The 27,154-nt window shown below is 42.8% G+C and overlaps 1 protein-coding gene across 1 annotated transcript in view; it reads right to left on the bottom strand.

The window, feature by feature from the left end:
- The window catches only part of PDE4B (phosphodiesterase 4B), a 430,076-nt gene that overhangs the window by 34,931 nt on the left and 367,991 nt on the right, over positions 1-27,154 (bottom strand). Inside the window, exon 7 of the mRNA XM_036352564.1 lies at positions 4,284-4,396. Coding sequence (XP_036208457.1) covers positions 4,284-4,396 — 113 coding nt within the window. The remainder of the gene's footprint in view (positions 1-4,283; positions 4,397-27,154) is intronic.

Raw genomic sequence — 27,154 nt, 5'->3', positions numbered from 1 at the left:
TTTTATGTTCAACACTCCAGTAGGACCACACTTGAGCAACTAGAAAAATAAACCCACGTAGCCAGAACTCACTTCCCCTGTAGCGGTATGGGTAGTGGACTTCATAATGCCTTCAGAAAAGAAGAAACATCAGTCTACCATTCCTTCTTACAGATTTTCTTAGGAAACATTTACTGATGTGTCAGATCCTGATGCTTCATCCTAAAGCCAGTACTGATATTATTCAGGAATGCTCTTTTCAACAACAGAGCATCCATTTTCCTGATAAGGCTCAAACCTTTGTATTGCACATGAAATAGCCCCAGGGCAAAGCTAGTCTAGAAAGAAAAGGACTGTGGAGGGTTCCAGTTAGAACAATTGGGAGTTGCTTGGACAGAGGTCCTTAACGAATACCACAGCACGTTCATCTTTTGTAAAACATTCAATCTACTGGGTAAAAATGACCCCTTTGACGTATTTCACCTGAAAATTTTAGGCAAGAGACTCTGTTTCCCAGTAAAAGCTCCCCGCTTCCTCATCAGTCACAGCTACACCCCAGTGGGATTGTTCAGTGTGGGTCCTTCCTCAGCCACTGTTGTTGCAACTCTGTACTTTTCTGACTGCGTCTGTCAGGAAGGAGACAGGAAATTCTAGTCACCCGCACAGCAGCTGCGCCATTCCTCCTATCCTCCTCCAATGACTTCAACAGGCTTTGGTGACAGGAGGGCAGGAACTGAGCCACAGTGAAGGTCAGGAAGATAGGTCAGTGTTTATGCCTGTTGGGCTGGGGATCCTGCTGAGGCTATTGGGTTTCTTCCTTTCTATACTGTTTCTCTTTCCGTTCCTCTTTTTTTTTTTTTTTTTATAATGCAGAGCCAAAGCATCCTGTTTTCAAAACATCTGACTGTTTTGCCACTGAGGAACTCATGCTCTGATGCATTTCACTGAAGTATAAAACAATTCTTCTTATTCAGGAGGCGATAAAATTTGAAACACCAAAATTAATCAACAAATCTAAGAAGGCCATCTGTCCTTCAAGAAAACAGCTCTCACACATCCAACTGAACTTGGACTGCTAGTAAAAAGTTCACTAGACATCCTTTACATCTTGAAAAACCATGTCATTGCCTCATAAAACTCCTGCTTAATTTATTCTATCTTGTGATTCTTGCGGGGAAATAACCTATGATAGTAACTTACCTGGCTGCATCTTTCTTTATAATTTTGGGATTCCCTTTGGCCTGTGGCCAGCATGAAGGACTGAGGGAAATTTGGGCCAAGAAGACTATGTTTTTATAAGTCACAGACACAGTTTTTAATCTAACTCTTTGGGCTCTGAAGCACACTTGGGGGAGCCAGTGATAATTTTCGAGTCACAGTTTTCTTCAAACTGTAAAAGGGTTAAGGAAGAAAAACAAACAAAAAAACACACACAACCCTACCCAGATGAAGTAAATATGAAGGACTGCTTGTTTTTCCTTCACTAGACAGTCAGCCCTCTACCAGCTGCATATACACAGGCCCGTATGTAATTCCCAAACACCCCCTGAGCAAAACACTGGCTCTCCTATCACCATTCTTAAATAAGTTCAGAGGTTGCAAATACAATTCTTAAATAAGTTCAGAGGTCACTTAGCTGATCAGACCTAGGGACACATACATTTTTGCAAAGATAGTATATGCTATTAGTAAGTTATCATTTTATTGAACAGGTGCTTTGCTGAGTGCTTTAGATACATTATCTCATTCACAGCAACCCTGGGAAGTAGGTACCACTTTTATCCCTGTTTACAGATGAGAAAATTAAGTCATAGAGTTAAGTTGGCCAAGGTCAAGTAGCTAGCAAACGAGACGGGATTTGAACCAGGATCTTTTGACTCTGAAGCTCAGGTTTTTCATTTACTGCCTCTATAGAACATCTTCACACTTACTTTCAAGTGTTTACCTCAGAGATTTGCAGTGGCTCCTTTGTTCATTGAGAGTAAGCAAAGGATGACCAAATAAGACTATACAGAATGATGATGACGACTATATTTTTCAAACAGCAACTAGGATGAAATGCTCCAGAATTTTAACAACATGTAAAACTGAATGTGAGATTTATTTTTACCACAGATCTATAACTAGCATAGATCAATTCTTTTTTTGGTTACCACAAAACTATTTATTATATTAATTATGTTATGTGACGTTATGTTATATTATGTTATATATTGCTATGGATTAAACTTCACCTGAGATAATTACCTAAGTAATCAGTACTTGGGGTGGGGGTGGGGAGGAGCTAAGTAAAAAGAGGGAGATCTTTGTAAAAATTCAGATTGACTTCAGCTGTCAGCTGGGCATTGTTCATCCTCTGGGTAAGTGGTTTGCCCTTCAACCTTTCCACTGTAGAGTTAGAAAACAGGTGAACCTGCATGCCTTCTACTTAAGCTAGCTGCATCAGAATTAGGGTTTAGCCCTTTCCTTAGGGTTAGCTCTATTCAACTTTCATTGCTTCCTGCACATGACACCATAAAGGAGGAGCGGAAGCCTGAAGTGACTGGAATTCTTACCAGGACCGGCACAGTCTCTGGTCTCAGAGTCTTATCAACTATGACACTGAATATAAAAAATTTTAAATAAATTTGTAAAACACACAATATCTAATTTCAGCCTTCCAGACTCAAACCTAGTTTGAATCTACAACGCACCAACACTCAAAATGAAAACATAATGGCAATTTGCAGTTTCTCAATGAGTATTTTTCCCCCGACCCCCCTGGAGTTAATTACCTACTTCATCTTAGTGACTCCAGAAGAAAGTTCAACATGTCCTTTGTGGTGACACCTGCTGAACAACTACCCTGGGGGATTGCATCTACGCCTCGCATGGGTGTCAGTGATCACAACACACATCTGTGGACGCTCCAAGGTAGGTAAAGCGTGTGTGAGATGCTTACACATGGATCACAGGGTGGTTTGGAGAAATTACGCAGTTAAGCTTTCCTCTTGGGGAAGCAGTTGTTTAAGATTTACAACAGCCTGGAAAAACCCAAAATGCAGCCTTCAATGGAGAACTTCAGAGAAAGATCAATACATAGTTAAACCCCTTTCTTTTTTTACTTCAATTTGAACTAAAATGTAAGAAAGGAGCTTATTTATTTATTTGCTCTTTCATTAACCAATAAACCAGGAGTGAGCAGAGTCTGCCCTCCCCTCCTGCAGGACCTCCTGAAGTGCCAAGCTTCCCCTGCTCAGATACTGGGAAGAGCCTTGATGGGAAGGTGATACTTTTAACCCCAGGAAAGGGGGAGGAGGGGCCCCCCTTTGCTAGGGTGTCTGTGGCTGGAAAATGCATGCTGACAGGTAGGGAGTAAAATCTCTTTCCAGCCCTAGAACCATAAGACAATGAGAAAATGCCCCAGGCTAGTAGGACTGGGGATTCTGAAAATGTGTCCTTATGAGTGTACAGTGTTAAGGCTTTCCACACACACGCACACGCGCGCGCGCACACACACACTCTCCAAGGGAAAAATATAAGCCAAGAGCAACAACTTTCACTACAGTCTAAAACCAGGTGTTAATTAAACAAATGATATACTATAAAGTTCTTCAACACTAGGTTTTGTCTGAGGATTGTACATAAAACCATTTCTTTGCAATCTGGGTGAAACTTGATTTCAAGTGATTCCACTTTAAAAAGCAGCAAACTTTTTAGAAAAAACACTTTCCTTTTTTGAGACCAGGTATATTGTTTCTTTTTTTAAATCTTAGCCATGCCAGCATCACAACATAAATGTTAGAAAATCCCAGAATGTCCTGAGAAGAATTTCAGAATTTATGAAACTTCAGGGCAAACCGTTCTCTCCATTGATATCTGGAGGACATGCCATTTTCTTATTAAAACGACAACAACACACACGTCAAACACCGGATTGCAATGCCACATTTTATGCATTTTACCCTATAGATCCATTCAGATTGTACCTTTCTGATAATTGTTTATTTAAAAGGCATTCACATTTGTATAGTGACTTGTACACGTTATAAGCACATCTGAACCCAAACATAGCCGAACTCCATCAAGAAGAAAGAAGTTTGGTTTCTGGGAATTATAGCGCACTGAGGATTTTTAAACTTTTCTGCAGCATCAAGACCCAAGCAAAGCGTGGCACCTGGAGGCAGGATCCTCTCAGGCAGATCAACAAACCCACCCTCCAGGTCGCATCCAGGCTGCACCTCTGCTGCAGGCAGGCAGCGGCCGGGGGAGCCGGGAGCTCCCCGCACAGCCCCACTTGATGGAATCAAACGCCCTTCTCTTACCTTGTTAGAAGCCATCTCGCTGACAGAGCGGTAGGTCTGGATGGTCTCTAGCTGGTCTAAGCACCAGTCCAGTTCCTCCAGAGTTTCCATCGCTAACTTTTGATAAGGTTCTTCTGCAAACAAGCACACAGACATGTAGTTAGGCTGGAGCGGCGGCAGGCTGTCCATAGCAGAGTCACCGCTGCCGCTGCTGCTGATCCCGGTGCTACTGAAGGTGGCTCCGAGCTCCTTCATTATTTGTGTGCCGACTCCTTCCTTCCAGCTCTCTCCACCAGGAGAACAAATCACCGTGGTGCTCTCTGCCCGGAATGGCCCCTGCCAAGTTTTCACGCCCCCTGCCTGGATGAGGTGTCTGTGATCTAGCAAGAAACTTCCTCTGAGGAAGAAGGCGGGGAGCTGTCTCTTATAAGCTCATCAGCATACATGTGTCCGACACTCAGGGCAGAGGCAGGGAGCGTTCTCAGGCTCCGCCGCCTTAGTCATCTAGGGGCACTTTAGGGTGCGTGATGTCACTTCTGAGTGTTTGCCGGCAAGAGGAGAAATGAGGAAAGCCTTGCCTCCCTTTGCTGTTCTTCTACATGAAGCAGGAAGGCGACGTTGGAGGGGTGGGGGTGGCTGACAGTGTCATTGGAAGACTACGCGGTCATTCACTCAGGGGAACGTGTGTGCATGCTGGATGAACGTTTAATTCTGCAAACACTGACCCGCACCAGTGAGAGAGAGGCATGGGCAATCCCCCCCCCCCCCATCTCTCCTCTAAGCAGGGGCGAAATGAGGTCTCCCCGATAAGACTTCAGTCTAAGGGAGACTGTCTGGAGTTTTATGTGAACACGTTTATTGGCCTGGGAGTCGGGCAGCTCTTGTTATACTAAACAAAGCTCAAACTTCTCTGCAAGGGCCCGGATCACAGGGAAATTCTGAACCGGACTTTCAGGTGGAGCCAGATGGGAAGGCTGCCGATGTGCATTTTGATTAATGTCTGATTTGTCGCTAGAGGAATCTAGGCTTTCTGGGTATGTCTCTCGGTGGTCCGTTCAAAAAATGCTGTGTTTAAGGTCATATTTTTGCTGGATAGTAAAGCTCTTTTTAAGTGTTTACAACATGTCATTCCATACCCAAAAGCTTGTGAGTCTAAATTAATGCTTAAGGTTACTGACTGGAGAACCCCATACTAGTAAACACTGAATGCATTTCATAAATGCCAGATGAATTTGTGGTGCTACAGACAGTTATACAAATCAGTCAGACTTTCCTGCATACATGACTGAGTCTGGGGGGCCTGCCATCCATGAACTTTACCAACCTGTCCAAGTGCAAGCACTGATAAAAGTAAAAATCTTGTACAGAATGCTCTGAGGCAGGAAAGACGACACACATTCCTGTCACATGTAGAATACATTTTTCATATGTTCACAAAGAAAGTCTAGGGAGATCAAATAGCTTTTTATTATTATGTGAATGTATTGACGTGTATAGCAGAAAAGGGAATAAACAGAAGAGTGATTCCCAGTGACGGGATCCCTTGGTCACAGATGCACAGTTCAAAGAATAGGTGTTTTGTTCATTCCCCAAATATGCCTTCACTTCAGAATAAACAGGGGTTAAAACTCAATATCCTGTATGTCATACTTTAAAAACCCACAAAACCACTGGAGGTGACTTCCTCTATTTTTTTTTTTTCACACTCCTCAAAAATGTGCAGTCAAGAATTGAGGTGTTTTTAGTAAAACTCATTTCAAGCCAACCTTGTACATACCTTCCCCCCACCTTTCTTCCTCCTCAATTTTGCAATGCTGGGGCAGCACAAAGAATCTCCTCACTTACTGGTACTCTCTAGTGTGTCCAAAAGACACCCCCCCCGGCCCCCGCCTCCTCTGTTTTCTCCACAGAGTACCTCTTCCAAGGAAGCTTTTTCTGAAGTGACAACCCTCCCCTCCTCATTCCTGGTCTCTCATAAAAGAAAAAAGTCCAACCACTTCCTAACTACCCAGGCTTTGCTACCTTAGTGTCTTCCATATCACAACCGGTGGTTCTCAGTGACTAAGATCAGCCATTCACCAGGATGGTGGGAGTGAGTGACACTCACTCAGAGCCTGCTGAATCAGCTGATATGCAAAATGGCTCTAAGATGATATATCACATTTTTCCTTCACTAAGAGGACAAAAGGGCCCTGATTTGCACTCACACTTGACAAAGGAAACACAGTAATGATAGCAGTGGAAGCACTGAAGAATGAGGTGGACGGACTCTTCAAAGATCCGATTGTTATCACCACAGCGTATTCATTGTCTATTACAGAGATTTTCAACTGGTGTGATGCAAGAATTTTTAAAACATGCAATACCTGACTATTTAGTCAATGGCCTTGACCTTTTTTCCCTTAGGTTGTCAAACTAAAAAATGATAACAGCCAATACAATAGCCGTCCGGTGTAAATGAATCAAAATTATACTTTTTTTTGTCAGATCAGCAAAAAAATATTTTTGGTGTGATTTTTTTGGTGTGTTACAGAATTTTAGTAATTAGTTGACATGTGGCATGAGATGAAAAAGGTTGATCACTGGTCTATTACACAGAACAAGCAGATGTGCTCCTCGACCTGGTATAATACGAGATATTAGTGACAGGCCAATAGATGAGACAGGAACTTACTCCACTCCCCTCTCTTATCCTGGTCAGCCACAATAATTTTTAAGTGAAAAATACGACATTTTTACATTAATAAGAATTTGTTCCTTCCCAGATTCTTAATACACAGTCAAGACTCTCTTCGTGCTCCATTGTAGAGCTTTCTTATCATAGTGACTAAGACAGAAGGCACAGGTGTCAGAGTGGGCTAAGTATGGGAGCGTTAAAGCCCTGCCGATTATGATTCAGCCACAGGAAAGGACCAGTGCAGCTCGGATTGCCCTCCACGTTATAACTTTGTAGCATCAGCACCAGATTCAGAGCTCGGTACCAGCAGATACTCAGTGAGTGCCTGGAAGAATGGAAACCGAAGTGCTCGCTCAGGCAGCCTGCAAGCACTTGGACACCCAGAGGCTGGATGGAACAACTGTATCGCTGTGGAAAGAGCAGCTTTAGAGTGAGACTCACACATTTTGACTTTCTCTTCTACCAGTTACTGTGTGATCCTGGATTTCAACTTCCTACATCTTAAAATAAGGATGCAAATATTTACCTCATAAGGTTATAAAGGTATACAATGAGATGGAGTATATAAAGCATCTGGTATGGTAGCTAGTTCTTAGTAGGTAGTCAATACATAGGAATATAATTATTCACGGCAATCCAAGTAACCCAAAGGCCTGGCATTTGTGAGGGTGGGGGCTGGAGAACCAGAAAGGAAAAACTGCATATTCAACAAGGTTTCCCCTCTCAGGATCAGCTACGTCATTTGCAGGGCACAGTACAAAATGAAAATGCAGGGCCCCTTGCTCAAAACGCAGGAAGAAGTGCTGTTAAAGGTAGTAAAATATGAAGCTTTTTCCTTTCTTCCAGAGTTTCCTTCTCGACTTGTCACAGTGTTGTTGTTTCTCTTAAACTTCTTATTTAAAATAGATCTGGATTTACAGAACAGTTGCAAAGACAATACAGAGAGTTCCACATATCCCACATCCAGGTTTCCCTACCGTTAACATTTTACATTATTATGGCACATTTGTCACAATTAATGAATGGTGTGGAGTGTTTTCTTCACTCTTAAATGTTGTGTGCCCCAGGCATGGGGACACCATGAGAAGAGCACAGACCCTCATAGGACTCCGGAGGCCCTGCATCCTCTGACACAGGGCACATGCACAGCCCACCAGTTGCTGGGGTGTGCCTACCTGCCAGCTCCATACTGATGTGCCGTGCCCCAGCTAGGGTCAGGCTCTGAGAAAGCCACACATTTCCCTTCCTCATGGTGCCAATCCACAGCAAATATATGACTACAGCCTCTGCACCGGGACATGCTAGGTAACCTGGACCAGTGGTGGCCCAGAGGCTCACTCCCACCATGACAGGGCCATTGCCTACCATTTTATAGCCATGCCAACCCAGGGCATGGATGGGTGCTGCCAAGCCCCACCTGAGACTTTGCACAGCACACACATCTAACTCTTTGCATCTGCACTCAGGCTCCCACTGGGAATGGATGAGGTCAGCTGTGGTCATGGGTGAGGGCAGGGAGAGGGATGCTAGGTGAGTCTCACATTGCCAGGGGTCAGGAAGATGGGTGGCTGAGAAACTGTCCAGGGGAGGCAGGCAGGTGGCAGGAGCTAGAGCAACAGCATAAGAGCCAAGGTCCTAAAGCCACTGGAGTATACTGCATTGTCCCATCAGACTTCACTTTAAAAAAAACACACACACTTAAAAATCAAAGATAAAATTATTCTGAGTTTCAAGACAGCAACTATGAAACATTCCGGGGTGGGGAGGCGCTATGTGACTGCACAGGTTGTATGCCCATGGAACTGGTCCTGTTTCCTGTCTTATAGAAATGGCTCTGAAAAGGAACAATGCTTGATACCACAGAAGCAAGTCTCGAGGGGATAAGAGCAGGTAATGGAACAGTGTATGGTCATGGGGTCAACTCTCTTTGTCAAAAATTTCCAGAAGGAAAAGGAAGAACCAACCTCCCTTCCATTCTTCCCTTCTTTTCCTCTTTCACTTCAACAAGAGTGGCAAAGGAAGATTTACTTCCTTCTGTGGATCTGGTAGGTATTGAATTCAGTCCTGAGAAACAGGAAGAGAGGATGGATGAATAATTATAATTAATATTAATCTGGTAATAACACGTGGCATTCATATGGCTCTTTTCTCAAAGGAACGCCAAGCACACTCCTCATTAATCCTTGCAACATGTGTGTGTGACAGGCCCTGAAGAGGTATGATCATCTTTAATTTACCATAAGGCACCAGCTCAGATGTAGATGTTAAATGATCAGAGCAAGATTCTTGGCAAGACTATACCTTGGTTGAAGAAACAGAGGATTTAAGTCAGTGCTGAAAATGCATGCATTCCTAAAAATGCTGCATTTAAAGTAACATCTTACCTTCAGGTCTTTTCTATTTAAAATTGCGTAATTGCTTTCCTAAATGTTGTCATTTCTTGCGTCTTCTATTTCCTTTTCTGACCCACCTAGCAGCCACTAGCACAGGGAGGCTGCGCAATCTTTACTCAGAAGACCTGTATGTTCTGGCCCTGCATCTTGCTTCCGCGGGTGACCTCAGGCAAGTTACCGGAGTTTGCTGAGACTAAATTTCTTTCTGTAAAATGCAGGGGAAATACCCTGTTCTTACAGGGAAGATAGAACAGGAGAATGCACATGAAATTAGACTGACAAGATTAAATATTTTGCACAATTTGTGAATATTGCATTTCTTGATGGGATATAGGCATTATAGAAAATTACAGAGAAGCAAAAGTTTGAAATGATACAAATGTCACATTTTACCAAGCAGAGACCATCACTGCTACCTCCTTTGTGCATATCCTCTCCTGTATGTATGTGCATGTGTACATGTGTATGTACACAATCAACATGGGATCATACCATACAAACTGTTTGGTAATATTCTTTTTTCAATGATCTCCCCTTTTCTGTTTTAATAATTTTCCATTTCAGCTAATACTTAGGCCATATCCCAATTTCCTCAGGTGGTTTTTTTTCACACAAATTCAGTAGAAAAGTGTGTGTGTTAGCAGAGAGGCGCTGAGAAGGAGAACCAGAGAAGGGGGACAGACAGGAAAAGGTAATGGGAAGCCTCGGCCTGGCCACAAATAGCTCCGGCTCATAGTTTGAAAACGTGGAAACAGATTTCAGCAGTTATGAAGTCAGTGCCCCAGCTGGTAACAGACCTCAGGTGCCCTAAAAGTTTCCTTTCTCCCTCTGTGTGTGCGTGTGTGTGTGTGTGTATGTGTGTGTGTGTGTGTGTGATAGTAACATTTAACATAAGATTGGCCCTTTTGACAAACTTTTACATATATGGCTCAGTATTAACTGAAAAGCACTGTACAGATCTCTAGGATGATTCACCTTGTATATCTGAAGCTGTGTACCCTTTAACCAACACGTTCCCAATGTCCTTCCCCCAACCCCTGGTAACTATGATCTTACTCTCAGCTTCTATGAGTTTGGCTATTTTAGATTCCTGACATATAAGGTCTTTCTAAATGCAATTTTAACATAGCTCTGCATATCATATCAGAAGCATATCTGTCAAGTTTCCCCTACTTTCTACTCAAAGACAGTGCATAGAAAAGAAATGTAAATAATCTCTTTTCTTTTTTTAAAAATCTGTCTCACATAATCAGACTCTCTTCCCACTAGAGAAGCTGGTAGCTATTCATGATGTTGTATGGTGGTTTGAATCAATCAGAACAATTGCCATGGCAACCACAGGGATAAAATCTCATAAACATAATGTCAGGCAAAAGACACCAGATATTAGAGTACATAAAAATAGGATTCAGCTAGAGAAAGTTCAAAAGAACCAAAATGATCTATGATATTAGAAATAAAGATAGTGGTTAGCTTGGGAGGTTAGTGACTGGGAGGGGACATCAGGGGGCTTTCTATGGGGTTGACAATGATCTCATTCTTGGTCTGGTTACATGGGTGTGTTCATTTTATGAAAATTTTCAGACTTCTACACTTGTGATTTGTGCACTTTTCTCTGCCTGATTTTCCATGTACACTTTCAACAGATAGTCCCATCTAGGGAAAGCCCAGCATAAAGAGCCAGGTTCCTAAAAACACATTTCCTTTCTTTTGTTGGAACTATAGCAATGGGTATCCATAGAGTTTGAGTAAATTTCACACAGCTGAAAACCAACACCCAACAGACACTGGTTTTGATATTGTATAGACTAGAACGCTCCTAATAACTGAAATTCAGAGGAACATGTTGGAGTCTGACGCAGCTGTTTATGAATCCTGACTTTGCTTTACTAGCAGTGTGACCTTAGTTAAGTAGCCTGAATGTGCCTCCATTCCTTTACCTGTAAAACCGGCAGTGAGAATTCAGTGAATCAAAGCACACCAAGCATTTGGCACAGCGCCTGGCACTTGTCAGGAACTTTTTTGGCCCCTGAGCTCTCTCTCTGGCTCTGGTTACTTTCCTGAGGTGCCACCTATCTGTTAGCTGAGTTGGATGGCCTCTTGTGCTAGGGAGGAGAGCACACGGCCATGACATCCTAGCGTCCCTCCCACCACATGACTTCACATAGGGAATTGCCTCTTGGTTAGAGATCGTTGGTGTTTTCTTTTAAAATATAGACCTGGCCTGATACATCATTCTGCTTTCACCAAATCCCGACTGACACACCAAATCAGTGGACCTTCAGATGTGGAGAATTGTACAAGAAACCTATTGTTCATTCATCCATTCCACAGAATACATTGAGTGTCTGCTATGTGCCAAACCTGCTGCTGGGTGCTGGGTTACAGCAATGACAGGACACCTCAGGAATTGTATGGTCCATTGCACTGTGAAGCTGGGCGCCTTACCCGCTCCCTCTCCCCTCCTGCTCCCCACCCCAAGTGTCTTTGTGAAGTGAGAAAATTGTGTCCTCTGTTGGCAGGCAGCTTGGGAAGAAAGCACGGGAAATGATGCATGAGGTAGATTTCAGCTCCCATCAGCTGGCTGAGTACCTTTGATCAGTACCCAAACGACACAATGGCCTATGCCCGTGGTCGGCAAACTGCGGCTCGCGAGCCACATGCGGCTCTTTGGCCCCTTGAGTGTGGCTCTTCCTAAGCCTTCGGAGTACCCTAATTAAGTTAATAACAATGTACCTACCTATATAGTTTAAGTTTAAAAAATCTGGCTCTCAAAAGAAATTTCAATCGTTGTACTGTTGATATGTGGCTCTGTTGACTAATGAGTTTGCCGCCCACTGGCCTATGCAATGGCCTGGTGGCACATGAGTGTGAGGCAAGCTAGCATGAAGCTACCCCAGCCTGATGACGAGGAGTGCTCCATGAAAACAGGGCACCGAACAGGGGTCACAGCTAAATCTGCACCTTTCACCTCAAAACAAACTCGATACTACGAGGAAAACACATCAACAAGACCTGTCTCAGCTCTTCATTTGTGAACACCATTAAATAACTGAAATGACATTAAATAACCCTTCATAAAATAACCAAAAATTTTAATTTGGTAGACTAATTATGACCTTGAAATACAGGTTTTGTTTTCGTAGACAAAATCTTCTAAAGCAATGGCTCCACGGGGAAAATAATAATAAAGGAGTCCTTGATGGGGAAAACTAAAAAACCACTCTTCTGATGCTTGGAAGTGAGAAGTGTGTGTTAGTTGGATCTCTACATTCAGCTTGTGACTCTCGCTTTATCCACAAGCTTCCGGCCCTGTAGATGTCCTCACTAGACTCTACCTGTGGTAAAGTTAGCGCGCTTGTTTCATTCCTTCATTCCTCCTCACAGTGCAATAAGTATTTGTTAAAATGTAAAACATTTTCACACATGTGGAGATCACCCTCCTTGTTTAAAGGTGTTAGATTGGGACTTTTAGCCTATTTATTTAGTGGTCTTGGTCATTTTTCCCTTATTCTTAGTATCAACTTTTCATCCAAAGTTATTAAGTCCAAAGATATATTTCATTTTGATGAATGAAATGCACCTGTGTTACAGTGCAACATTTCAAAAAGTATGTTGTGTAAGCCTTGAGTAACACATTCTAAAACCAATCACAGGAACTGGGATAATACATGCACTATGTAAACAATTATTCTAAAGGCATTTTGTAAGACCTCTGTGGCCTGTCTTTAGGCAGAACTTTGTTAATGTGTCTTTATAAATATGGAACTTTGCAATTGCATATGAAAGGGATTTCATGCTGGGTGGATTCACAGAAGAGGTTCACTGTCCTCAAGGGAAATAACAGTGAAAAGTAGGTCACTGTGATGCCAATCTCCTTAGCAAACTCCTCTCAGACTACAAAAACAACAACAACAAAACAAAACACACCCACACACAAACACACACACACACACAAAAAAAAAAAAACTTTAATCACAACCAGCATTTGTATATATAATTTGACAGTTTACCGAGCACTTTCACTTGCAGATCTCATTTTTTTCCTTGAAAAAGAAACCTCATGAGATAGAAATTATTATTATTATGACACACATTTTCCATTATGCGTGTGAGAAAATTGAAACTTGGAGATCTATTTAATGATTTACTCAAAGTCATCTGATATGAGGGAGGGAGGGAGAGAGAGAGAGAGAGAGAGAGAGAGAGAGAGAGAGAGAGAGAGAGAAAGAAGAAGAAGAAGAAGGAGGAGGAGGAGGAGGAGGAGGAGGAGGAGGAGGAGGAGGAGGAGGACCAGGTGGCTAGAAAGGAGGAGGAGGAAGGGGAGGAAGAAGGAGCTGAGGGGAAGAGGGAAGGAAGGGAAGGAAGGGAAGGAGAGGGAAGGAGAGGAGAGATGAGAGATGGAAAGGGATAAGAGACGAGGGAGGGAGAAGGAAGGGAAAAAGGAAGTGGGAAGGAGAAAACCCAAGTTCTCTGAATATCATGGCCGTTTTTGTTAAGCCATGGGGCCTGTTATAAAAAAAAATGGCCCAAGTTTCTCTTCTTTCACCCAGACAGGCTTCTATAAGCATAACTATGTCTTTGATGTGCCACCCTCATAGCTCTCTTTCCTTTTGCTCTATATCCTACTTTTTCAATGTTTTTTACCCTTAATAAAACCTGCTCTTCAAAAGGCCTCTGACTTTGGCATTTAGTTACTAATGAGCATCTGTGCTCATCAGTTAATAACATCTACCATCAAAGTGAAAGAATGCTCAAGGAACTTAATTATCCACCTGTGTTGGTATCAATCAGCAGAAACAGGGGACCAAAAGTGTGAGAAATCGGAATGAATAGAATTTAAGGAAGGCCTATCTTGGAAAGTTATATTTGAAGGAATAAAACTTAGTTATAGCCCTAGCCAGTCTGGCTCAGTGGATAGAGAGTCAGACTGAATGGTCCTATGTTTGATTCCGGTCAAGGGCATGTACCTTAATTGCAGGTTTGATCCCTGGGCCTGGCTGGAGCATGTGTGGGAGGCAACCAATCAATGTGTCTCTCTCACAGGGATGTTTCTCTCTCGGTCTCTCCCCCTCCATTCTATTCTCTAAAAATCAATGGAAAAAATATCCTCCGGTAAAAATTAAAAACAACAACAACAAAACAGAATTAGGTATAAGAGGGAGGGAAGCATTCTAGGTCAGAGGAACATCAGGGTGTGCTCAGTGAACTGAGAGAGTGCAGTCCATGTGGTGGGAACACAGAAAGACTGATATAAAAAGTTCAGATCAGCTCATACACAGCCATGGAAGGCCATGGAGAAAACCTTGGACTTCTGGAAACAATAAGGAAACTTTTCGGAGCCTTATCAAAGGAGTGACCAAGCCCAATTTGCATTTTAAAAAGATCATTCCAGCTGCAATTTGGAGAGTGAACTCGAAGGCACAAATGAATTTAGTTAGCAAGGTGGCTAACTAAATAGTATTGCAAAGCTCAGGATCTGGAGGAAGACATACCTGAGTTTGATTTCTGGCTCTGCTTTTTGTTTTATTAACAGTACTCAGCACCTGGTAAGTTCATGCCAGTAGCTAGTAGCATCATTACTTATTTTATTGCAGTAACCTATGCAGGAGATGACGATGGCTGGACTTACGTAGTAGTAATGAAAATGTAGAGAGGTGAATGGATTTGAGATACTCATGAATTTAAACCATATGGCCTCTAGGATGGTGGTATTTGGTTGGTGACTAAATTCCCTGTCACCTCAGCTTTTCAGGTCCAGAATGTGATTTTTGTCAGTGTGGTTTGACTTTATTCCACTTATAATGGGCCAACCCACAAGATGGCAAAGAGAAGTCAGAGACCAGTGAGTTGATGTATGGAGAGCAATCATTTACTGGACATTTTTCATGTCGCCTGGTCATCACACGCGCCTTGACCTGGGAGACCAAATTCTAACCATCACATTGCATAGTGAGCATGGAGTCCGAGCAGGGGAGTAGTTGGGTGATTTAAGTGGCTGCTTTCCTCAAGCCTGAGATATTCAGCTCCACCACTGAGGTAGACTGCAGTTGTCTCTGCTTAAACATTGTTCACCTGGCCCTGGCCGACACGTTCATCTTTCAGGATTCCACCTAGAGCCATCTCCCCTACAAAGCTTTCTAAATATTATAAAGTTGGATTCCCTTTTTCTAAGCTCCCACAATACCACATGCGGGTCTTTATTTTCAACTGACCACATTTCATTGAAATTATTTTCTTTCCGTTTATTTCACCGATTTAATGGTAATCTCTTTGAGATCAGGGAATATAGCTTTTTGGCTGGTCTTTTATGCAGTACAATATCTATTGCCTAGTAGGAGTAAAAAAAAAAAAAAATAGTGTTTGAACTGCTGACATGCCCAACATATCAGTAAGTGGGATATTGATGACCAAAAAGGAATGCAACCTTGCTACTGAATAGTATTGGGTAAAATGATGTCGGAGATGCTTGTTGCTGGTTCTTTCTTTAGTAGTCTCCAAACAAACTGCCTTCTTTTTGCTGATTTATTTAATGCTACCACAATTAACGAGCTCTATATTTCATTTGCACTCAGGTCTTGATTAGATTTCTAGGCTTACTAGTTTTAATATAGGAGACGTTCTGTCTATTCAGTGGATATCTGCACAATCACACGCAGACTTTGTCATTTATTTCTTCTCCAAATAGCTGTACTCAGGTACTTTACTGCAGGTCTCTGTGCACTAAGCCATACTAGAATCTCAAATAGATTTTGACAGTTGCCATATGAAAGATACAAGTAAAGTTCAGAGATAGCACAGATGGATAAAGGAAAGGGAGCTCAATATCTGAGATTATTATTTGCAGGAAAAGTCAGGAGTTAAGAAGTAATGAAGTCTCAAACTGGGTTGTTATCAGAGGGAATGGAAGGTTTACTTATATCTTAAATTTATCTTGTAGAATGAAAGTTGTCAAAGGAATTTCAAGAATCAATGGAGAGTAGAAGCAAAGGTATTTGCCATTGGGAGTGAAGGCGGTAGATGGGGAGGAGAAGAAGGCTTAACATCTTCCCAGTTTCCAGAAACAGTAGCAGCTAAAAATCTCTCACTTGCCTATAGGAAAGTGCCTCCACCTGGCGCTCTCCTGGGTGATGTCTCAGGTCACATAGGACTTTGGGCACTTCACCAAGTGAGGGGGGGGTTGTGTTTGACAGTGGAGTGTTGCAGAGAACAGAAAGCCTGCTACAGACAGTCTTTTCCTTTTGGCAAAAACACTTTAAAGTTTGCTCATTTTCTTCTGCAAACAAAGCCATGAAAGTTATCTCCATTTTTACAAATGACATCATTGGGTCTCATCAAGATGAGGGCGCTTGCTTTAGAAATCTGAAATTTCTTCATTGTTCATTATGGTGGTTACTGGCTACGTGTGGCCACTGAGCACTTAAAATGTGACAGTCTAATGTGAGATGGGCTGTAGGTGTAACATACACACTGCATTTCCAAGACTTTGTAGGAAAAGAATTATGTAAAATATCTCCATAAAGTTTTATATTTGATTACATGTTGAAATGATAATATTCTGGATATATTGAGTTAAGTAGAACACATTATAAAAACAAATTGTCCCTGTTTCTTTTTATGTGTTTACTAGAAAATTTAAAATTACCTGTGGCGCTTGCATTTTATTTCCACTGGACAGCCCTGTTCTAGATCATAAGGCTATAGCTAGGCCTTGAACACTCCAAGGTCAACATTCACTCCTACACAAATGCTCGCTTAAAAAGAGGTGGTAATAACAATAATGATTGCAGTTAATATTTATTGAGTACCAGTTATAGTTTCCAAGCACTTTACACGCATGCATTAATTAAATCTTCATCATTTCCTGACCTGAGTATCATTTTATATATAATAGATCATTTTCTTGTACAGATGAGAAATAGAGAAATTAGGTAGCTTTCTCAGGGTCACAGACTTAGTGGAGCCAGAATTCAGACTTAGACAGTCTGCCTTCAGTGCCATTGGGAATGTCTTAGTGGCTGCCTTTGTTGGGCAAGTCCCAAGGAGACATTTGTATTGGCTTCACTTGACTTTTGACTTACCATAAGTCAGGCAGTACAAGAGAGACTCTGGATGTTACCTCATTTAATCTTTGCTACAACCTCATTAAATAGTTATTATTCTTATTTTATAGGTGAGAAAACGGAGACTCAGAATGCTTACACAACTTGCCCGAAGTCACACTAGGTACATGCTGGAGCTCGGCTTCTGATCCTTCCCGAATCCAAAGCTGACACTCCAACATTGCACCAGTCTGTGAAAGAGCTGCACCTGAATCTCCTGAGGCTGAGTCCCAGGCTAAACCCCAATGCACGGAAGCAGTTCCTTTGGAGTGGGTTCTGAGAACTTGTTCTTTGTAGGATTGCTCCAGCTGACCTCCATCCTCAGCCAGGTTTGGCGAGAACCACACTACCTGAGTCTCTTATGTTCACTCCCCTCTCCCCCCTCTCCCCTCCCCCCTCCCCTCCCAGTCCTACCTCTTCAGGTTTTCCTGGGATACAAAATTTAAAAAAAAGGAAAGAAAGAAAAAAAGAGAGAGAGAGAGAGAGAGAGAGAGAGAGAGAGAGAGAGAAGAAGAAGAAGAAGAAGAAGAAAGAAGAAGAAGAAAGAAGCATAGACAGAAGAAGTAAGAGAACGGACGGAGAAGAAGAGGAAATCCAGAACAAATACGCATGCGAGACAGAAATACAGCGCAGCACAGACATCAAGAACAGAAAGGATCGAATCGCGCGCACGAAGCTCGAGCGCCGAGCGCGCGAACGCAGCCAGAATTTCTTTCAGGCAGCCTTCTGTAGGAGTGGCCATTCATTCAGCAGAATCCCTGCTTCTTTCAAATCTTATCATCATCTACCCCAAAATGTGGGCTGCAGTGGTTTAATTAACCAGAGATAATCATAGATTTCAGAAGAGATCCTTAAAAACATCTAAGCAGCTCATGGTGTCTGAAATGAGAGGGGTGGAGTTTTAGGGAGTGTGGAAGTTAGAGGTTGGAGGAAGGAACATAGCAAGAGACTCAGGCTCTCAGGGTGATTTATGGGGTTCGGGATGACTCAGTAAGAACCATTGGATGTGAATGAAGGCATAGAACTAGAAAAACCGAGTGACTCTTTTTGGGGTGGGGCTGTGTGTGTGTGAGGAAGGTTAACAGAATGCTTTTTTTTGCAGCGTTGTTTGCAGGTAGACAGGCAGTTGCTTTATGCAGCAGATTCAGAACTTCCAACCAGCATACAACAAAATATAAAATTAGGCCCAGGTTTTGTGGCAACCCAACTCGACACAGTAGCAAACAAGAATGGTTTGAAATTCGGAGAAAGAAGCCAGCACTGTGTGTGTCACAGCCGGCTCAGCTTCCTTTGGCCAATTTCTCCTGATTTAGCGGTACTTCCGTTCCTGCCCTAATTTCCCCTGGTTTGTAAACTACGTCACTTGACTGAACTCAGCTCCAGACTTTAGAAAAACAACATTTTGTATTCCGGCGATGGTTTTCCTGGCATTTCTACTTCTGAAGAATTTAACTTAACTTTGATTTTCCCTTTTGCCTTTGAAAGGTGGTGGCTATCAGTTGCGCTTCTCCTCTGTTTCTTCCTTCCGAATGCAGTGCCTAAGGCGGTAGAATGCAGTGTCTGTCTAAAAGTGATTAAAGATTTCAGTGTTTGCTTTAGACCAATATTTACCAGTGAAATCCCGCCAACATAAATGTGCAGGCGAGGTAGAAAATATTGGCTTAAATCAATCTCTTCCTGAATACCACATACACACAAGGCCTGTAAATGTTGTGCATGTCATTTCAGAGATCCAGGCCTTCCGTGGCCCGCCTCACGCATATATCAATTTAACACCGATTCAGAACAGTCTTAAAACTGCAATAATTAAATAATAGATTCCAATAGTAATATTTTAAAAGTGGTTTTCTTTATTACCTGAGGCTGCTGTTGTTTTGGTGGTTCTTCTGGCATTTATACACAATGCCATGGAATCTAGTTTAAAAAATTCCCCTGAATTATGAGGAGTAGTATTATTCCAAAATAGTACTAAACAAGCAAATACTGATCTTTAAAAAAATTAAAAATGGGTTCTATTACAAAGCTTATTGCAGAAACATACAGCAGATGTTTTGCGATTGTCTGTCTTGTTGAGTGATGGCTTTCACCTAGCAAACATTTACTCAGTTGAATTCATTCACTGATTGAATTTCTTGAATGAATGAATTACTGCTACACTTTGAATGAATTTCAAATAGTTGTAGCTTGGAATAGAAATGGTTTTTTCTGAAACAGGATAGCACAGGCAGCCAGCAGACGGAAGGCCCCAGCTGGCACCTGGCAGTCCCAGCCTAGGAGCAGAACTGGAGAGGGTGGAGATGAGTGAGTTCCACGTGGCCACGGCTCAGGACCAAGCCCTTGGTGAAGACTTTGAATTGCAGTTCCCACACTGCACTTCCTCTTAGGTAGAAAGGGCTGGGCCTGAGATGTGAAAGAGGTAATGACTCATCTACCACTGCATAAAGGCCACTGAAATTGCTAATGGCAAGCCCTGAACAGTGCCTGGTAAACAGCAGGCATTTAACCAGTGCTTGCCTTATAAACAGGGAAACTGAAATGCAATAGCTTACTATAATTTGTGGGGGGAGGTGTGGAGTATGGAATGTTTCAATCAACAAATACACGATCCCCTCAGTTAACCTCACCAATTCCTTTCTCTCCTCCACTCCCTCCTTCCCCATTTCCTCAGCCTGCAGTTGCCACATAGCCAAAGCAAAGCTATGAGTGATATATATGCACTGTATGTCTTGGATGATTTCCAGCTCTGCGGGGCACAAGCCTAATACAAGAGATTTTGCTCTCCTTAGCGTCTACAAGGAACCAGGCCAAATCTTCCACCATGGAAAGGACCTTAGAGACCAGCCGTGCTTAATCCAACTTCTCGGTTCATAGGTGAAGAAACTGAAGCCAGGGGTAGAGAACTGACATCTCCAAGATCATACAGCCTCCGCGTAACAGCAGAGATGAATTTTAAATTTGCGCAGAACCGATTGTTGCCATTAAATCGGGCCTCATCTCTGAATGGCAACATTTAAAGTAGCATCCAACTACACTGATATTTATGGGATGCATAACACATGTCAGTCCCTATGCTAGGCACAGGGAATGCTGAGAAGGGTAAACATAGCAGTCATTACTACCATTGAGGCACTTACAGAAAAACTGTTTTGAGAATAGGAGCACCTCTCCTTGGGTAGAGGTGTTTGAGGAGGTTTCCAAGAGGAAGTTAGGCCTTGGCAGGGTTTTAAAGGATGAATAAGAGCTTGTTTGGCAGGAGATTTAAAAAAAAGGAGGTAAATGCAATCTAAGCAAAGAGAACAGCATGTATCAAAGTAAAGAGCAGTTGGAGTTACCACAAGAGTTCAGTAGTTTTATGGGAGGCTAGAAGAGGAATAGCAGGCAGAGCATAGCTAGGAATTTTAAAAGTGTGTGTATGGGGTTGGGGGGGGGGGGTGAAAAACATGGCAGAGATATTTACAAGGTCCCTGGGTTCAATAGAACTATAGTCAGCCTCAGAAAAATATTGAGTGCAACAGAGCAAAAGTCAGTAAACTTAAAAAAAAGGGGGGGGGGTCGGGTAGTAATTATTTCAGACTTCTGGGCCATATAGTCTGTGTTGATATTCAAAGCTGACATTTTAAAGCATAAAAGCAGTCACAGACAATATATAAACAAATGCATGTGGCTGAGTTCCAATAAAACTTCATTTTTGCAAAAACAAGTGGCCAGCCCTTGGGCCATATTTGCCAATCACTGATATAGAGCTATCCCGAGGTCCTGACATCACTCTTAATACGTGTGGGAGACAGACTAATGGTCCCTCAAGAGATCTACACCCTAATTCTTGCAACCTGTAAATATGTCAGATGGCCAAGGAGAATTAAGGTAGCAGATGGGAGTGAGGTTGCTAATGAGCTAAGCTTAAAATAAGGAGATTATTTTGGATTATCTGGTAGGCTCAATGTACAAGAGTCCTTGCATGTGGAAGAGGGAGGCAGACAAATCTGTGTCAGAATGATGCAAAGAGAGAAGGATTCAACCGGTCATTTTGGGCCTTGGATATGGAAGAGGGCCAGGATCCAAAGAATGCCAGCCGCCTCAAGAAGCTGGAAAAGGCAAAGAAATGCATTTTCCCCCCGAGAAACTCCAGAAAGGAGCACAGCCTTGCCAAAACCTTGATGTGTGTTGTTTTAAGCCACAAAGTTTGTGTAATTTGTTACAACGGCAATAGAAAATGAATACAATACGCAAGTGAGTTAAACCTTCTAAATATTATGGAGAAATCCAACCCGAGTCTCCAGGGTTAAGAACTTGGGTTGAACAGCCATTGCAGTGCCTCATTCGATGAAAGGGGTAGGTTTAGAAAAGCTGGATTTGGACTTGGGGGATTAGGCAACACTTGCAGGGAGTGTCTACGATAAAGAGCTGCTTTTGGACTGAGAAGGCTTTATGGATCCCTGCTGGAGTGTAAGAGGAATTGAAACAAAATCCCCCTTTGGTTGCATTTCTCCAGGGGCTCTCAGACCTACACACTGGGGATTTATACCTCAGGAAAAAGAACCTCTGTGAGAGAGGGGGAAACGCAAGCCCCAGAGCAGGCCCCCGAGTGCGGTGTGCAGAGTGGGGAAGTGGGCTGTCAGAAATCAGCCCCTGGCTTCCATTCCGCTGGCACCCGGCCACCCCCTGCCCTTCCTGCTGTGCCACTGTGCCACTGACGACAGGGGGGCTGCTTTAAAAGCGTGTTATGAGGCAAATGAGAGCACGGTGCTGGTGACATCGGACAAAGGTGGAAACAGTCCAGAGACGGGCTTGGGCAGGCCTGGCATGCGTGTACTGTTAGGGGTCACTGCAGAGACTGCAGCTGCAGGGTGTTCGCTGAGGTAGGTCAGCTGAGGTCAAGGGCCGTTGCCCAAGAGTTCTCTCAAACTTCCTGTTATGGCTGGGGGCAGAGGCCCCGGGTTCTAACCTCCCTTCCACGCTGTAAACATCTTGAAAGCAAAGACCTGCAGCAGCTAATGCGGTGCCTTCTACTCCATAAGCAGCTGTTACTACCCCTGGCTAGCTAATTATTAAGTAAAATCAAGGAGACAGCCAAGGCAGATCTAATCCTAACGATGACAATTCTCATATCAAACCCAGAAAGTATATTTCAATTTATAAAATAGTCTAAAATCCATTGTCTTAAATTATCCTCTTCAGGATGTTATGCGCGAGCACTGTATTAGCAAACCCATTTTGCTGATAAAGAGAATGAGTCTGACACACAATTGAGGGCTGGTTAACACTCCATGGCCAGTAGCTAGAAAAGCTGGAAAAGCTGGGGTCTGAGCCCTGCTTTCAGTTTCCTGGGTTGAAGCTCAGATGCATTAACAAATGCCCCAACTCCCTCACTCCTCTTTCTCTGTCTCTTCTAGAAACATGACCTATCATGGATCAGACACTATAGGAGGTCCCAAGGCTACAAAATAAACCAAGACAAGGCTCTGGGCCTAAAGAAGATCATAGTTAGCAGGAGAAGCAGACATGTCGATCAATGTGCAAATTGCGATAAAACCTATTACTAAGACAATTATTGAGCCTCTATGTGCCAGGCACTGTACCAAAGACTTCACACACTATTCATGTTTGACACGTCAAGAAGTAAGCATTAGCCCTAACCAGTTTGGCTCAGTGGATAGAGCGTCAGCCTGCAACTCAAGGGTCCCAGGTTCGATTCCAGTCAAGGGCATGCATGTACCTAGGTTGCAGGCACATCCCCAGTAGGGAGTGTGCAAGAGGCAGCTGATCGATGTTTCTCTCTCATCGATGTTTCTAACTCTCTATCCCTCTCCCTTCCTCTCTGTAAAAAATCAATAAAATACATATTTTTTAAAAAAGAATTATTAGCTTCCCCATTTTAAGGAAAAGAAAATGCAGATTTAGAGTCATTAAGTATCTCATAAATTGCAGCCAGAATCCTCATTCTCTCTGGACTGCCAACCTCACACCCTTAGCCTCTATACTGTGCTATCTTTTTCCCCCCCCTTTATTGATTAAGATATTACAAATGTGTCCTTATCCCCCCAATGTCCCCTCATCTTCCCAATCCTGCCCTCACCCTCACCCCTATTGTCCACATCCATCGCTTATGCTTATATGCGTACATACAAGTCCTTTGGTTGATCTCTCCCCCTCATCCCCACCCTCCCCTACCTTCCCTCTGAGTTTTGAGCATATGATCAATGCTTCTCTGTCTCTACATCTGTTTTTGTTCATCGGTTTATGTTGTTCATTGTCAGTCAGAGAAAGATAAATATCATTTGTGCTGTCTTAATTAACATTAGCACTTGCACAGAGCTCTAAGTGGAGCAGTGGGAAGATCAGGGGAAGATGGACAGACTGCCCGAGGGAATGAAAGGAGGCTGTCCTTAGGAAGTGAGGCTTTGCATATGCTGCAGCACAGATAAATAAACCAGGTCATTTAAAGATGTTCTTTAAGCATAGCCCCTGATTCTAAAAACTGAATATGAGAAGAGAATATCCCAGAAATTGATTTCACTTAAAAATATTTTTCTGAGTAACTACTAGGTGCAAAGCATTGTCCAGGGGAATCCATAAAAAATCAGATTCAAGCCTAAATCTTAAGGAGATAACAACCCTTCATTTGCACTGAAAGAATGGAGGTGAGGCTGCCTCCTCAGGGCGGGCAGTAGGCAGTAGAAGAAAGAGTGCTGTCCTGGGAGTTGGGAGATTTGGGTTCTAGTCCCAGGTTTATCACCAGTTCACACCAGACAGACAAACCTCTGAGCTCCTCCATTCCTTCAGCTGTGAAATGTGGGGGTTGGAACCGATGATGTCTCTTTTTGTCAAGGAAGGACACACAAATGAGTTACCTGAGAGAGCTGCCAGGCAGAAAGAGAGAGTAGTTCACCTAATCAGAAGCCCTCCTATCAGAGGCACATTTGGCCCCTGAATCGTGCAGGCACCCAACAGCCTGGCAAGAATTTCCCTAAATAATGGAACCACAAAGCAGGTACCTTACGAGGTCAATGTCTGTTGGATACGTTGGACATCAACAGCACTAAGTGGCTGATTGAAACTATTATTGTGGTTGCTGTTGTTACAGAATTACAGTAACGGACATTATTTGCTGGGAGTGTTCTATGCACAGGGTGTCATGAGTGCTTTAATTACAATTATCCACTTGTGCTGGCAAAGGTAGGCAGTGTTATTATCTCCACTCTAGAGATGAATCCCTGGCTTGAGAAGATTCAATAAGTCGCCTGAAGTCAAACAGCCACTAAGAAGTAGCAGAGGCTGTACTCTCATCCAAAACTGACTCCGAAGCCCAGCAATTCACCCACCCCACCCCCGCCACCCCTCATGAAACTCCGCTACAATCTGTGGTGTTTCCAATCTGGTCCTCTTCCTTCACTTTGACCTGCAATGAGCAATTGAAAAGGATGTGCAGCCTGTAAGAATCATACTGTACTCTTAACTTAATATGTGCAAGCAGTTTCTTCATACATCGCATCATCTGATTCTCACAGCAGCTGGAGAGCTAGATGGAGCATTATCTCATTATCTCTGTTTTATCGAAGAAGAAACTGAGTCTCAGGGGAGGTTGAGCAACGTGGAGGTTTCCTAAACCCACATGCCATATTAATCATGCACTTGTCTAAACCTCTGACCACTCTAGGACGTCAATTTTCAGAACACTATGTCTCGTCCTAAAGGATATCCAGTTATTTCTATTTGCATTTCAGAATAGGGCCTTCCTGGAGAAACAGCACCAAAAGGCAGCTGGTATTTCCTTACATTTTCCAGGACTAAGTGTACATGTTTTCCAAACAGTTAGAATAGTTCAGTGAGTCCTAAAGATCCAAACCCTCACAATGGTACAATTTTCTTCTTTCAAAATGCCAGTACATCTATTGAACCTCATCCTCTTTATTGCGTTGAGAATGTATATATAAACTGCATAAACATTTTAAGCTTTCTTTTCTAACTATAAGGCTGTGTGTAATGTGATAGAATAGATCATGAAGCACTTTCTTATAAATTTTCTGTGTAATATATATAAATGTGACTTTAACATAGCTCTGTATATCTCAGAACTTATCCATCAAGTTTCTCCCACTTTCTACCGAAAGAAAGCACAGAAATGTAAAAACCTTTTATCTGCCTCGCATAATCAGACTTTCTTCCCACTAAAGAAGCTGGTAGCTATTCAAGAGGTTGTATTGTGGTTTGAATCAATCAAAAAAACTGCCATGGCAACCACAGGGATAAATCTCATAAACATAATGTCAGGCAAAAGACACCAGATATTAGAGTACATAAAAATAGGATTCAGCTAGAGAAAGTTCAAAAGAAGTAAAGTGAATCTATGATATTAGAAATCAAGATAGTGGTTAGCTTGGGGGGCGGGGGAAGTGACTGGGAGGGGACTTCAGGGGGCCTTCTATGGGGTTGACAATGATCTCGTTCTTGGTCTGGGGTACTGGTTACATGGGTGAGCTCATTTTATGGAAATTCAGACTTCACTTGTGATTTGTGCACTTTTCTCTCCGCACGTTCTACTTTAATAAAAGGTTTCTGAAAAAGATCAATTAACTGTCTAATTTTTTGGCCCTTGACGTTTGTAACTGCCAACTGGATTCTCATGTCACTCCTGTTTCTTTTGGAGCTTCTCATTGGGAAGTGTTTCACTCTAATTCTGAAATTTTTCTCTAACTTCAACCTTCTTCTCTGCCCAATTTGCATTTCCCCAGTGGCTACTGGAGGCAACAGCCAGCATGGTTTCAGGAAGAAAAGTTCTGCCATTTCCCTTTGTGCGTCTTGGGGCAAGTTGCTTGCTCCATGTGACTTTGGGGATCTCTATCTGTAAAAGGGGGAGGTGAGACAATGTGTGCAAATGCCTGCAGAACACTTAGCATAAAGGTGCTCTTGGAAACCCGACTTTTGCCCTTAACTCCTCCCCACATTGCCCAGTCAGCTTGGCTCTTCATCTATCGTAAATCCTGTGAACAGTAATATATAAAACAACAATGCTCACCACCCCGTGGGAATTCCTGGGAAACCCCCATTGTCCATATTGTCTCTTCTGCTTCCATAATTGGAAAGCGTCCGCACTAGGCCAACTACATGGACCACAAATGCACTACTCTACCCTCAGCAGGGCCCTACATGTAGCGCTGATGTCCCACAGTTTTTTCACCAAAACATTCCTACACTCACACTCTCATATCCATTTCTATCTTCTCACTTTTAAACAAAGATCCAATCTCCTCCTCCACTGATAAGGGTTAATTTGAATTCCATCAATTGCACCTACTCAAGAAGGCTCTTTATCTCCACTTTTACCCAGACATTTTAGTGTCCCTCCTCATTTTCTGCTCCTCTATCTCCTCTAGTTTCCCACACCCTCACTAATTTCACTCATCTGCACCTCTAATTTCTTGCTCTCCATGACTTGCTTCTACTTACACACACATTTATGTTTCTCCATCTAATAACAACCTAAAAGGCTCTGCTTCAACAATATCTCATCTTTCTCCTTTTACCGCCTCCTTCCAGAGAAATAGTTTTAAATTCCATTTCCACCTCCTCACCAGCCCCTCACTCCGTCCATGTTTATAATTTCGCTTCTTGCTACTGCTCCCTCCATTCAATGGCAACTGCTTTCTCTCTCCCAGGTGCCAGTGACCGCCTAAATGTGAAATTTAGTGATCACGTCTCAGCATCCATGGACATCTGTCA

Source organism: Myotis myotis, unplaced genomic scaffold, assembly GCF_014108235.1.
Source record: "Myotis myotis isolate mMyoMyo1 unplaced genomic scaffold, mMyoMyo1.p scaffold_m19_p_2, whole genome shotgun sequence".
Classification (NCBI taxonomy): domain Eukaryota; kingdom Metazoa; phylum Chordata; class Mammalia; order Chiroptera; family Vespertilionidae; genus Myotis; species Myotis myotis.
This window is presented reverse-complemented; position numbering and strand designations above follow the sequence as displayed.